The following is a 13,789-nucleotide window of genomic DNA, read 5'->3' as shown; positions in this document are numbered from 1 at the left end:
TACCTATTCTATTTACATATATCATTAGATATTTAAAATGTCATTTTGGCTCCTTAATTGTCACTGGCTACAATATTTCACTTAGCATTCAGTTAGGTTGCAGAGAAAGCATGCATGATACTGCTTTTCCTTCAAGCCAAGAACCAATACTTAGAGCACCATCTACTGGAATATAATAACATGATCATTTCATATATTTCCCCTCCTTTAATTTGGAAGTAGAGTGGAGTTGTTTTAATTGCTCAAGCATTCTGAGATGTGCTCTCGCAGCAGCTGTAACTAGTAGGAATACTTTTGGTTATGAACTCTTTGAGGATGGAATTAATTTTGGGTCATACTCAAAACAGACAAGGCGCTATTAAAAGAGGAGGTATTAGTTCAGCGTTGAAATGAGGGATCTTTGGTGCTCTTCTAGCTCGGTAGTTTTCTTGCAGATGTTCAATTACCCAAAATAAGGTAACATCATCAGTGCATAGGATAGGATCAGTGCATAGGATGTGCATCAGTACATAGCAGGATGAGGTACTCCTGTCCTGATGTGTTAGGATACCAGGTTGTTGCTGCTGCTGCTGCTATTACAGCTGATATCCCCCCCATTTAAAATTATTTATTTATTTATTTATTTATTTATTTGATTGATATGCTGCCCCTCTCTGCTTACAACATATAAAAAACAATGAAAACATCTTAAATCCAATTTAACTTTAAAATTAACTAACCTAAAACTGAAGTTTTTTAATAATAATAATAATAATAATAATTATTATTATTATTATTATTATTATTATATCATCATCATCATCATCATCATCATAACTAAGTCTTCAGAGAGGGGTGGCATACAAATCTAAATAATAATAATAATAATAATAATAATAATAATAATAATAATAATAATAGTAGTAGTAGTAGTAGTAGTAGTAGTAGTAGTAGTAGTATTTAGATTTGTATGCCACCCCTCTCCGAAGACTTAGTTATTACAAATCAATCACTCCTATTCACCCAGCAAACATACTATATATTTCATTCATCAGCCAGAGGGCAAGTAATTAACCTGACAGCACAAATAAGTCTTCAGACTCTTGTGAAAGTTGAGGAGGGAGGGGGAAGTGAGAATCTCTGGGGGGAGCTGATTCCAGAGGGCTGGAGCCCCCACAGAGAAGGCTCTTCCCCTAGGCCCCACAAGTGACATTGTCTAGTTGACGGGACCGGGAGAAAACCGACTCTGTGAGACCTGACCGTTCGCTGGGACTCATGCTATGAAATGCTATTGATACTGAGTCATAAATGCACAGCACTTTACAGATTTATAAGGAGAAAGGGAGAGATACCTGATTTCAGTTTCAGGAAGTTGAGATATAATATTAAAGGAATTATAATAGCTTTACTGGATCAGACTCAAAGCCTGTCTGGAACGGTTTCCAGATCACCCAAAATATAACACGTTCAAGTAGCATGGAGCTCTCAAGGAGGTATCAGGAAAGCTAGAGTTGAAAATAACCGGTTGTTGGTGGAAGAATTTCAAAACTGTAGAAATCACTTCATTGGGGATGTTCAGGTTGAGGGGGAAAGAAAGAATAATAAGAATACCAGCTGTTCAGTGAAGTTAGCAAAACAAATATAATAAAAGATAAATCTATTCAGCTTCTATTTTGGTGCAGTGTTGCTGGAGAAGGCTGTCCATGCATTTGTTGTAATTATTTAACTTTCAACATAGCATTTCACAAAATGCCTCGTAGCTGCCTTTCAAACTAGCTAAATGTGGACAAGAGCATGATGGTTACGTTTATCCCTTTTCTAGATTGGCAGGCCTTTCAGAAACTCATTCATGGCCAGTAGCTTCATGGCTTGACTACTGCAATGAATATGAGACTTGAAGACCTCCTGTGTTATGGCCACTAGTGTTAGAGCGCAACAAGTTTCGTTAAGTAACTTCTTCAAAAAAGAGTTCCACTATGAAGGAAAATTGGATCTCTCCTGTTATGGGAATAAGATGAGCCCCTTAGTGATCAAATTCAATTCAATTCAATTCAATTTATTAGATTTGTATGCTGCCCCTCTCCGAAGACTCAGGGCGGCAAATAATATAATGACTGTTGCAAATATTTTATATTTATTCTTATCCCTTATTTTTCTCTGAGCTATTATTTTTTGTTCTCTTAAGAGACATTGCCCCCTGGAATTTTGTTATAGCAGGAGGCTTGTAAATTTGAATAAATTAGTTGAAATAAATGCTAGAAATTTATTTAATTTTCTTCTTTTCTGTTCTTTCCCCCATAATACTTAGGCAAAGTTCTGTGAGGCAGACGTTATTGATCTGATTGCAAAGTTCTGATTGGCTGATAATTACTTTTAGGCATTAGATTTGCAAACTTGCCCATGAATCTATGATCCCTACATCCTGATGATCAAAATGGTCATACCCTAGATCAGTTTCAGATGTGTTTTAAAATAAAATCAGAGATGTTGAAAAGCAGAGAAGCTTTTTGCCTGATGTGGTGAAGGAGATGAGGTGTCTCCCAGGGGCCACTGCCAGCAGGGACAGGAGGCGGATTACAAACATTGTCAAGGCTGTGAGTAAAGGTAATAACGTTGATGTGGTGGTGCATCTTGGCACAAATGATTTGTCCCAGAGAAATGTTAATGTAGTAAAAAGAGATTTTCAATGTCTAAGTGTGGAGCTGGGTAAAATAACTGATTCAGTGACTTTCTCAGAGGTGTTACTGGTTTGTGGCCAAGAGGATAAAACAACGTGTATCAGAGAGTTTAATATATGGTTAAGGCAGTGGTGTAAAGCTGAAGGTTTTGGCTATGTAAGTCATGATGTCAGTAGGTGGTCTAATAGGGAGTTGTTTAAGAGGGATGGTTTGCATCCATCATACAGAGGTACCCAGGTGCTCGGTGAGGAATTCAGAACTTTCTTGGACAGGCATTTAAACTAGGTAAAGGGGACAGAGATGTAACTGATGTGGGTGATTTCTGTCCCCGACCAATGAGGATAAATCAGTTTTTGGAAGCTTATGAAAAGGGAGCTGCAAATAAAATAGATGTAGTTGTGGATGATAAGGGGCAAACTAATAATGAAAATAATGTTCTTCGGGTAATGTGCACGAATGCTCGAAGCTTGAGCAACAAGCTCTGTGAGTTAATGGCCATAATATCTAGAGATAATTTGGATCTGGTTGCCATAACTGAGACATGGTTTAAGGATTCTAATGAATGGGAAATATCCATACCAGGATATACACTGTATAGGAAGGATAGAATAGAGAGAAGGGGAGGTGGAGTAGCCATTTATGTTAAAGAAAGTCTAAAAACAACACTAATTCAAAATACATGTCAAGATCTGGAGACTCTCTGGATTTGCATGCAAAATAAAGAAGGTTCTGTCATTAGAATTGGGGTGATCTATAGGCCTCCAGGGCAATCTGAGGAATATGACAACAAGATGGTGGATGAAATTACCCAAATGGCACTAAAGGGAGATATTGTGGTTATGGGTGATTTCAACATGCCTGATGTTGACTGGAATATCCCCAGTGCCCTTACATGCAAAAGTAAGAATATAGTAGAGGCCTTTACAGGAGCAGCTCTGGCACAGCTGGTTAAGACACCAACTAGAGGGGAGAATATTCTAGATTTAGTTTTTACGAATGGGAATTGGGTTTCAGAGGTCAAGGTGGGAGAGAATTTAGGTTGCAGTGACCATCTATGTTTGTGGTTTGATGTAAAAACTCATTGTGAGCAATCTTATAATGCAACCAAAGTATTGGATTTCAGAAAAACAAATTTTAATGCAATGGGGGAATATTTAGATAATGAATTAAAGGGGAGGGATAAAATGGCAGGAGCGAGCACCCAGTGGACTGTATTAAAAAAGGCCATCTTAAAAGCCACTGGACTGTATGTAAGACAAATAACTAAAGGTAAAAGGAAGAAGAAACCGCTATGGTTTAGCAATGATGTAAGGGCTATAGTCAATGAAAAAAAGGCTGCCTATAGGAGGTATAAAGAGTCTGGAAGTATAGCTGATAGGGAGGTGTATAAAATGAGACAGAAGGAGGCAAAACAGATAATATATGCTGCTAAAGCCTCAAAAGAGGAAGAAATTGCCAAATCTGTAAAGAAGGGGGATAAAACCTTCTTCAGATATATTAGTGATAAGAAGAAGAAAAACTGCGGCATCACGAAGCTTAGTACCGGGAATAATACATGCATTAATGGGAATAAGGAGATCGCTGACCATTTCAATAGCTACTTCTGTTCAGTTTTCTCAAAAGACACCTTACAAAATAATACTATGGAGGGATATAGCATTGCTTCCAGCTGTACGGATTCAGCTCCAGTGATCTTAGAAGCCGATGTCTTAGAAGAACTTGAACAATTAAAGATAAATAAGGCAATGGGTCCAGATGGCATCCACCCCAGAGTTCTTAAAGAACTCAGATCTGTCATTACTACCCCCCTGACTGATTTGTTTAACCAATCCTTGTTAACAGGAGAAGTTCCTGAGGATTGGAGAATGGCCAGTGTTGTGCCTATTCACAAGAAGGGCAGTAGAGAAGAAGCTGGTAACTACAGGCCAGTTAGCTTGACATCAGTTGTAGTTAAAATGATGGAGACTCTACTCAAAAAGAGGATAAATCAGCACCTAAAAAACAATAACTTATTGGACCCAAATCAGCATGGCTTTACTGAAGGCAAATCATGTCAGACTAATCTCATTGATTTCTTTGACTATGTCACAAAGGTGTTGGATGAAGGTGGTGCCGTGGATATTGCCTACCTGGACTTCAGCAAAGCCTTTGATACGGTTCCACATAAAGAGCTGATAGATAAATTAGTGAAGATTGGACTTAATCCCTGGATAATTCAATGGATTTGCAGCTGGCTGAAGCGTAGACATCAGAGAGTTATTGTTAACGGCGAGTATTCTGAGCAGAGTCAGGTTGCAAGCGGTGTGCCACAAGGGTCTGTTCTGGGTCCTATTCTTTTTAATATGTTTGTGAGTGACATAGGGGAAGGTTTGGTAGGGAAGGTTTGCCTATTTGCCGATGACTCTAAAGTGTGCAATAGGGTTGATATTCCTGGAGGCGTCTGTAATATGGTAAATGATTTAGCTTTACTAGATAAATGGTCAAAGCAATGGAAACTGCAGTTTAATGTTTCCAAATGTAAAATAATGCACTTGGGGAAAAGGAATCCTCAATCTGAGTATTGTATTGGCAGTTCTGTGTTAGCAAATACTACAGAAGAAAAGGATTTAGGGGTAGTGATTTCTGACAGTCTCAAAATGGGTGAACAGTGCAGTCAGGTGGTAGGGAAAGCAAGTAGGATGATTGGCTGCATAGCTAGAGGTATAACAAGCAGGAAGAGGGAGATTATGATCCCGCTATATAGAATGCTGGTGAGACCACATTTGGAATACTGTGTTCAGTTCTGGAGACCTCACCTACAAAAAGATATTGACAAAATTGAACGGGTCCAAAGACGGGCTACAAGAATGGTGGAAGGTCTTAAGCATAAAACGTATCAGGAAAGACTTAATGAACTCAATCTGTATAGTCTGGAGGACAGAAGGAAAAGGGGGGACATGATCAAAACATTTAAATATATTAAAGGGTTAAATAAGGTCCAGGAGGACAGTGTTTTTAAAAGGAAAGTGAACACAAGAACAAGGGGACACAATCTGAAGTTAGTTGGGGGAAAGATCAAAAGCAACATGAGAAAATATTATTTTACTGAAAGAGTAGTAGATCCTTGGAACAAACTTCCAGCAGACGTGGTAGATAAATCCACAGTAACTGAATTTAAACATGCCTGGGATAAACATATATCCATCCTAAGATAAAATACAGAAAATAGTATAAGGGCAGACTAGATGGACCAGGAGGTCTTTTTCTGCCGTCAGACTTCTATGTTTCTAAGTGCCTTAGATAAACTGGCTGAAGATTTTATTTATTTATCTATCTATCTATCTATCTATCTATCTATCTATCTATCTATCTATCTATTGGATTTGTATGCTGCCCCTCTCCGCGGACTCGGGGCAGCTAACAACAGTGATAAAAACAGAATGTAAAAATCCAATACTAAAACGGTTAAAAACCCTTGTTATAAAACCAATCATACATACAAACATACCATGCATAAATTGTAGAAGCCTAGGGGTAAGAGAATATCTTAGTTCCCCCATGCCTCATGGCAGAGGTGGGTTTTGAGGAGCTTACGAAAGGCAAGGAGGGTGGGGGCTATTCTAATCTCTGGGGGGAGTTGGTTCTAGAGGGTCGGGGCCGCCACAGAGAAGGCTCTTCCCCTGGGCCCCGCCAAACGACATTGTTTAGTTGACGGGACCCAGAGAAGGCCCACTCTGTGGGACCTAACTGGTCCCTGGGATTCGTGCGGCAGAAGGCCGTCCCTGAAATAATCTGGCCCAGTGCCATGAAGGGCTTTATAGGTCATAACCAACACTTTGAATTGTGACCGGAAACTGATCGGCAACCAATGCAGACTGTGGAGTGTTGGTGTGACGTGGGCATATTTAGGGAAGCCCGTGATTGCTCTCGCAGCTGCATTCTACATGATCTGAAGTTTCCGAACACTTTTCAAAGGTAGCCCCATGTAGAGAGCATTACAGTAGTCGAGCCTCGAGGTGATGAGGGCATGAGTGACTGTGAGCAGTGACTCCCGGTCCAGATAGGGCCGCAACTGGTGCACCAGACAAACCTCGGCAAACGCCCCCCTCGCCACAGCTGAAAGATGTTTCTCTAATGTGAGCTGTGGATCGAGGAGGACGCCCATTCGTACTCATTCACTAATATTGCTTTGTAACTACACCAAATTTTCAAACAAAATGCCTGCAGACTGTTTCTCCCACCTACCGCCATGTGATGATAATCATTTTTTTTCATATAATAGAATTTTCCTTTGGATTAAATTTTATTTCTTTTTTTTTTTTTTTAGGAGGAATGACTTCCTCTCACTTCTACGATTATGGTAGTTCCATGACATCGGACAGAAGCAATGGCTCCCTTTACACCTCCCTGTTTTCTGATGAACTCTATACAGCACCTCAAGATTCCTCTTATTTCACTGGAAATCTATCCAGGGAGGACAGTCACGTTACCCCTTCAGAGAGCATTGAGGGAATTCATGCCCAAGGTGGGCTGTTTAGCTCTGATTCGGGAATAGAGATGACCCCAGCAGAATCCACTGATGTCAACAAGATTTTAGCTGACCCAGCAGAACAGATGAAATCAGAATCCTACAAGTACATGGACATCAGTAGATCAGAAGAGATTAAATACCAAGAGAGCTGTGATTCAGCTAAGGAAGACGTGAGTCCTTTCAGCTTGATTAATAAAGGAGTGGAGGACAAGATTGGAGCAAAAGTGATATCATTTGATGAAAAACACGAGTCTAAAGAGGCCTCATCTTTTCTACTGGACCACCAGTATAGCCCCTCAGAAACATCCCAAGTCAAGATTACACTGACAGAAATAGAGACTACGGAGGTGCCTGTATCAAAGGAGAAAACTTCTGAAAAACAAGAAGCTGGTCTCAAACCAAGTCATGAAATAGTTCCTACAGTGACAGTATCTGAGCCAGAAGATGACAGCCCAGGCTCTATTACGCCACCTTCTTCAGGAACAGGTAAACATGATTACATAACAAAGTACAATAAAAAATAATTTTGGGAATAAAGAAGATTTGCACATAACATACACCAGCAGCCCCCAAACTACGGCCCGCAGGCCACATGCGGCCCTCTGAGGCCATGTATCTGGCCCGCGGGTCTTTTCCAAGGCCGCACTGGAAAAGCAGTGAGAACATCCCCCTCAATCTCATCTCACCCGAGGTAAAGTAAGGCTTGCCGAAAGCCGAGCTGGGCACAACACCCAAACATACACGCACACACCCGCCTCCTCTTTGAGTTGCTAGCTCCTGTTTTCTGAATGGGAGTCCGGGGTCGGAGGGTGGAGGCTTGTCGGGTGAGTCCTCCACGGGGAGAGAAGAGGGAGGGTGAAAGAGGGAAAAGAGAGAGAGAGAAGTGGAGAGAAAGAAAGAAAAGGGAAAGAGAAGGGAAAAAGAGCAAGGGAAAGAGAAGTGGAGAGGAAGGAAGGATGGAGGGAAGGGAGGGAGGGAGGGAAGGAAGGGGGAGAAAGAGAGGGAGAGAGAAAGGGAGGGAGGGAAGTGAATCTGTTAGTGTGTGAATCTGTTAGTTTGTGGGGTTTTTTTAAATCTTTAAAATTTTAAATTGTTGATTACTTATGATTTGTCTTTTACATGTTGTGAGCCGCCCCGAGTCTTCGGAGAGGGGCGGCATACAAATCCAAGTAATAAAAAAAAAGAATAAAATAAAAAAAAAGAAGAGAGATAGCAAGAGGGAGTGAAAAAGTAACAGAGAGCAAGAGGCAGAAAGAAAGCAAGAGAGAAAGAGAGAAAGCAAGAGAGAGAGAGAGAGAGAAAGCAAGAGAGAGAGAGAGAGAAAGAGAGAGAGTGAGAGAGAAAGAAATAAGGTATGTGCAGTTTGCACAGGAATCTGTTCACAGTTTTTTTTATAGTCCGGCCCCCTGTGTAAAAAGTTTGGGGACCTCTGACATACACTTTTAAAAACTCCCTTTTTTTTTACAACCCTTAATTCGAGATAGAGTTAGGGGGACTAGATGGAACTGAGTGTTTACTGGCTGGATACCCTTCCTGATGCTTGGGTGGGGCAATGCTTAGAGTGCAGCACCACAGGCTATTTCAGCTAGCTGTAGTTCAACAGTTCAAATCTCACCACCGGCTCAAGGTTGATTCAGCCATCCATCCTTCCGAGGTGGGTAAAATGTGGACCCAGATTGTTGGAGGCAATATATGCTTAGAGAGGGCTGTAAAAGTACTAGTGTATTAAACAGTATATAAGTCTAAATGCTATTACTATTGCCACGTGGAGTTCTCAGCAGATAGCACCTCTGCAATTAAATTTTCCAATGAGTACTTTACAGGTTGGTGGAATTGGAACTCCTAAATTCTTAGTGATGGCCAGGATGATTAGAGAATTCTGGGTATTGAAGATATATATCTGGAGGTCACCCAGATAATTCATAAATTATATATTACTCTCTACGATAAAGAGAAACCTCAATCCACAACAACACTCAACGTTTTGTTCCTCCTGCAGATGCCCTGGGTGTGTAGGGAAAAGGATGGCTGGAAACCCACAACTATTTCCTTTCATTAAAGTACCCAATGGTATATTCTGTGAGGGCTACTACAATTGGTAGTTTTATTGCCATTATACAATAAAGATAGGTGGTACTGGCAGTGCTTTTAGTATCTAAATTATTTCCTCTGAATTTAAGGACATTGTTACGTAGAAAAGCTCTATGCCAACTTTAAAACTTGTTGACTTTAATTCCCAAAATTCCCCAGCCGGCCACCTTTAACTCTGGCTTTTTCTCCACTGGTTTGAAAAGATGCTGCAGCTCCAGAAATCATTAAAAGGGGAAGTAAAATTAAACCAAAATCTGTCTCAAGGGAAGATCCCAAGCACATCTAATAATATTGTGGAATTGTTTTCTCTCTATTTAGATCAGTAGATCTCAACCTTTCCAATGCCGTGACCCCTTAATACAGTTCCTCATGTTGTGGTGACCCCCAACCATAAGTCTAGTGCCAATTCTCCCAACAGAGCTTTAAGCTGATTGGTAGGAAGGTCAGAGGGACACCCCCACTGTAAACACCTGGTTAGTCCTATTGTAAAAATATGTTCCAACGTGCCAGAATAGAAGCTTTAGTTCCTAACACCATGAAAAATTTGCCTTTTCCCATGGTGTTAGGTGACCCCTGTGAAATGGTTGCTCGACCCCCCAAAGGGGTCCCGACTTCCAGGTTCAGAACCACTGATTTAGAATAGAATGGAATAGAATAGAATTTTTATTGGCCAAGTGTGATTGGACACACAAGGAATTTGTCTTGGTGCATATGCTCTCAGGGTACATAAAATAAAATATACATTTGTCAAGAATCATGTGGTACAACACTTAATGATTGAGATCCATGGACAATTATTTTCCTGCAAAAGTTAGTCATCCTTATTTAGCAAGCAAGAGAGGGGAAGTATTTGGCAACTGTCCACAAAGTTGACACATTTATTTTATGGAATGTAAAATATTAACTTATACGGACTATGACACTAAGCAGCAAAGCCTACAGTATACTAAAAAAGAGAGAGAGAGATGTCTTATGATTAGTTATGTGTCACATATACAAATTACAGTCCCATTTTACACCAGCTTTCCCATCTTAAAAGCTTTTATGAGTCATGCCACCTGTACTCTGTTTTCAGCAATATGTTTTCACACATTAAAATTATATTTTGTACAAACCGTATATTTTTTGAAACTTGCTTATTATTTGCAAATTGTTAGGAATAAAATCATGAGGACCCATATTTTGGGGGCAATATATGCTGACTCTGAAAACTGCTTAGAGGAGGCTGTAAAGCACTGTGAAGTGCTATATAAATCTAAGTGTGAAGTACTATGCGTCCTTATGAGGAGAAACATCAGCACTAGACGTGAAAAAACAATCCAATCTAGAAATAATACAGAAAGCCCATTGTGCTTGCTCTAGAGCAGTGTTTCTCAACCTTGGCGGTTTGAAGATGGGTGGACTTCAACTCCCAGAATTCCCCAACCAGCGTTGCTGGCTGGGGAATTCTGGGAGTTGAAGTCCACCCATCTTCAAACCGCCAAGGTTGAGAAACACTACTCCAGAGCTTGTGGGTTGGGAGATACCGTACATGCATAAGTAAATTATGTGATTGCTTCCTGAAGAGATAAAATTAGATTTTTGCTAACCAGAATTTTTATCCTTCTCTTTCCCTTCTCTCTTTTATTGTGTTCTTCCTTCTTTCCTAACTTGGAACAATCTCCTTGAAATTCCAGAACCATCAGGCTCTGAGTCTCAAGGTAAGGGCAGCCTTTCTGAAGAAGAACTTATTAATGCCATTAAAGAAGCAAAGGGCTTCCCATTTAAGCATCCTGAAGGCCACGGACCACAAACTGTTGCGCCGGCAAAACAAGATAAGAAAAACAAGTTGACAGAATTTCCAGCAGGAAGTGGTCCCTTGGATAATGAAGCAAGCAGTGCTGAATCTGGCGATTCTGAAATAGAGTTGGTATCAGAAGACCCGCTAGCTGCTGAAGAGGTTCTCCATTCCAACTACATGACCTTCAGTCACACTGGAGGCCCTCCACCTTCCCCAGCCTCTCCTTCAATACAGTACAGCATCCTGAGGGAAGAACGTGAAGCTGAACTGGACAGTGAGCTCATAATTGAATCATGTGATGCTTCATCAGCCTCTGAGGAGAGCCCTAAACGGGAGCATGACTCTCCCTTAATGAAGCCCATTATTATGGACATCATCGAAGAAGAAAATCACACTAGGAATGAAGGCACCAGGGCTTCGGATTACAATTTGAGCGGCTCCAAGGAAAGCAGAATGAATAGGGAAAATCTAGCAGACTCAGCCTCCTACTTGAAATGTTCCTTCGCCGCATCTAAAGTCCATGCTGATCCCGTGTCTTCGTCTACCATCAGTAGTGAAGAAATAAAGGACAAAGTAGCTCAGAAGAAATCAGTTGAAGTGGCAACGACCGCTACTGGAAAGAAATCACCATCCAAGGATTCATTGACAGGAAGTCCCTGGTCTCCACCACCACCACTGATATTTCTAAATAAGCAGAAAGGTAATTCTGTCCATTTTTATTGCCAAAAATATGGGCACTTTGGCTATCTATGGGAATAGATGATGAAAGAATGGCTGATCTGGAAGAATCTGGAACAGCAAGGGTCTGCCTCTTTATTGATAGGATTTCAAACCAAATCATTTAATTGGGGGCCAGGAATACAGTGGCACCTCTACCTAAGAAAGCCTCTACTTTTCTAGATAAAAACTGGGTGCTCAAGATTTTTTTGCCTCTTTTCAAGAACCATTTTTCACTTACAAACCCGAGCCTCCGAAACTGTAACCAGAAAAGGCAGGGAAAAGGCTCTCTAGGAAACTCCTGGGAGGAAACAGGCCGGAAAAGGTGGGGAGGAACCTCTGTGGGGCCTCTCTAGGAATCTCCTGGGAGGAAACAGGCCAGAAAAGACGGGGAGAAGCCTGTATGGGGCCTCTCTAGGAATCTCCTGGGAAGAAACAGGGACAGAAAACTCAGGGAGAAGCCTCCGTGGGGCCTCTCTAGGAATCTCCTGGGACGAAACAGGGCCTTCACCCTCCCTGTGGTTTCCCCAGTCACACACATTATTTGCTTTTACATTGATTCCTGTGGGAAAAATTGCTTCTTACAAACTTTTCTACTTAAGAATCTGGTAATGGAACGAATTAAGTTCGTAAGTAGAGGTACCACTGTATTGTTAAGAATTGATTAAGACATGGTGAATATTGGAAATGGCTATTTGCGGTGCAGTTATTGCAGAAGTTTAATTTATTGTGGCTTTGGTAGCATGAAACATCACAATAACAGTTTGGTTTTATACAAGTGAAAATATCTTCAGTTATCATATTTGCAAGAAACTCAGAAATTAATGTTATTGGGGAACTTATTGTGCAACAGAATGATTATCTCCACTAATTAAAAATTCAATTTACATCTTATTTTGCCCCTCTCCCCATTAGTTAGTTCAAGGAGTCTTATTACTGTATTTGTTTAAAAGTTAGGTATTTAAATAAATCTAATAATTATTTTTAAATATACAGTGATACCTCGTCTTACGAACCCCTCGTCATACGAACTTCTCGAGATACAAACCCAGGGTTTTTTGCCTCTTCTTCCGAACTATTTTCTCCTTACGAACCCTCTGGCGCCGCTGGGATGCCCCGCCTCTGGACTTCCATTGCCAGCCAAAGCGCCCGTTTTTGCACTGGTGGGATTCCCATGAGGCTCCCTTCCATGGGAAACCCCACCTCCGGACTTCCGTGTTTTTCCGATGCTGCAGGGAAATCCCAGCTAGGGGAATCCCAGCATCGCAAAAACGGGTACTTCGGCTGGCAAAAGGGGTGAATTTGGGGCTTGTACACATTAATTGCTTTTCCATTGATTCCTATGGGAAACATTGTTTTGTCTTACGAACTTTTCACCTTACGAACCTCGTCCTGGAACCAATTAAGTTTGTAAGACAAGGTATCACTGTATTGGGTAGAATTAAAAAAATAATACAATGTAAGGAAATGATACCATAGAAGAAAGAACAACCTTATTACAGAGAGAAAGTGATAATCTTTAATCAGCATCCCTAATAGGCCAGTAAAAATAATCTTTAAGCATGTAAGAGTTTGTATAAAAGAAATAGATTAAATTATATCTCATTTAGATCTGGGCCATAGAACAGACCCATCTAAGAATACAACAATAAGATATAGGTAACACACATTAATAATAATAATAATAATAATAATAATAATAATAATAATAATAATAATTAATTAGATTTGTATGCTGCCCCTCTCCGTAGACTCGGGGCGGCTCACAACAGTGATAAAAACAATATATTGTAACAAATCTAATAATGAAAATCTAAAATAACAGTTTTATATTACAAAGTCTAAAAAAAACCCAACAACCAATAGATAAAATACATACACACAGTCATATCATGCACAAAATTACATAGGCAAGGGGGGGATGTATCAGTTCCCCCAAGCCTGACGACAGAGGTGGGTTTTAAGGAGTTTACAAAAGGCAAGGAGGGTGGGGGAAGTCCTAATCTCTGTGGGGAGTTGATTCCCGAGGGTCGG

The 13,789-nt window shown here is 40.5% G+C and overlaps 1 protein-coding gene across 3 annotated transcripts in view; it reads left to right on the top strand.

Moving 5' to 3' along the window:
• Window positions 1–13,789, top strand: part of RTN1 (reticulon 1) — a 142,860-nt gene that overhangs the window by 77,043 nt on the left and 52,028 nt on the right. For 2 of the 3 annotated variants that reach the window (XM_070750341.1, XM_070750349.1), the window contains exons 2-3: window positions 6,964–7,653; window positions 10,935–11,738. In XM_070750341.1, the coding sequence (XP_070606442.1) occupies window positions 6,964–7,653; window positions 10,935–11,738 (1,494 nt within the window). The remainder of the gene's footprint in view (window positions 1–6,963; window positions 7,654–10,934; window positions 11,739–13,789) is intronic. The other variant, XM_070750356.1, reaches the window with a different exon arrangement.

Source organism: Erythrolamprus reginae, chromosome 1 (assembly GCF_031021105.1).
Source record: "Erythrolamprus reginae isolate rEryReg1 chromosome 1, rEryReg1.hap1, whole genome shotgun sequence".
NCBI lineage: Eukaryota > Metazoa > Chordata > Lepidosauria > Squamata > Dipsadidae > Erythrolamprus > Erythrolamprus reginae.
Note: the sequence above shows the minus strand (reverse complement) of the source record. Positions and strands in the feature narration are given on the sequence as shown.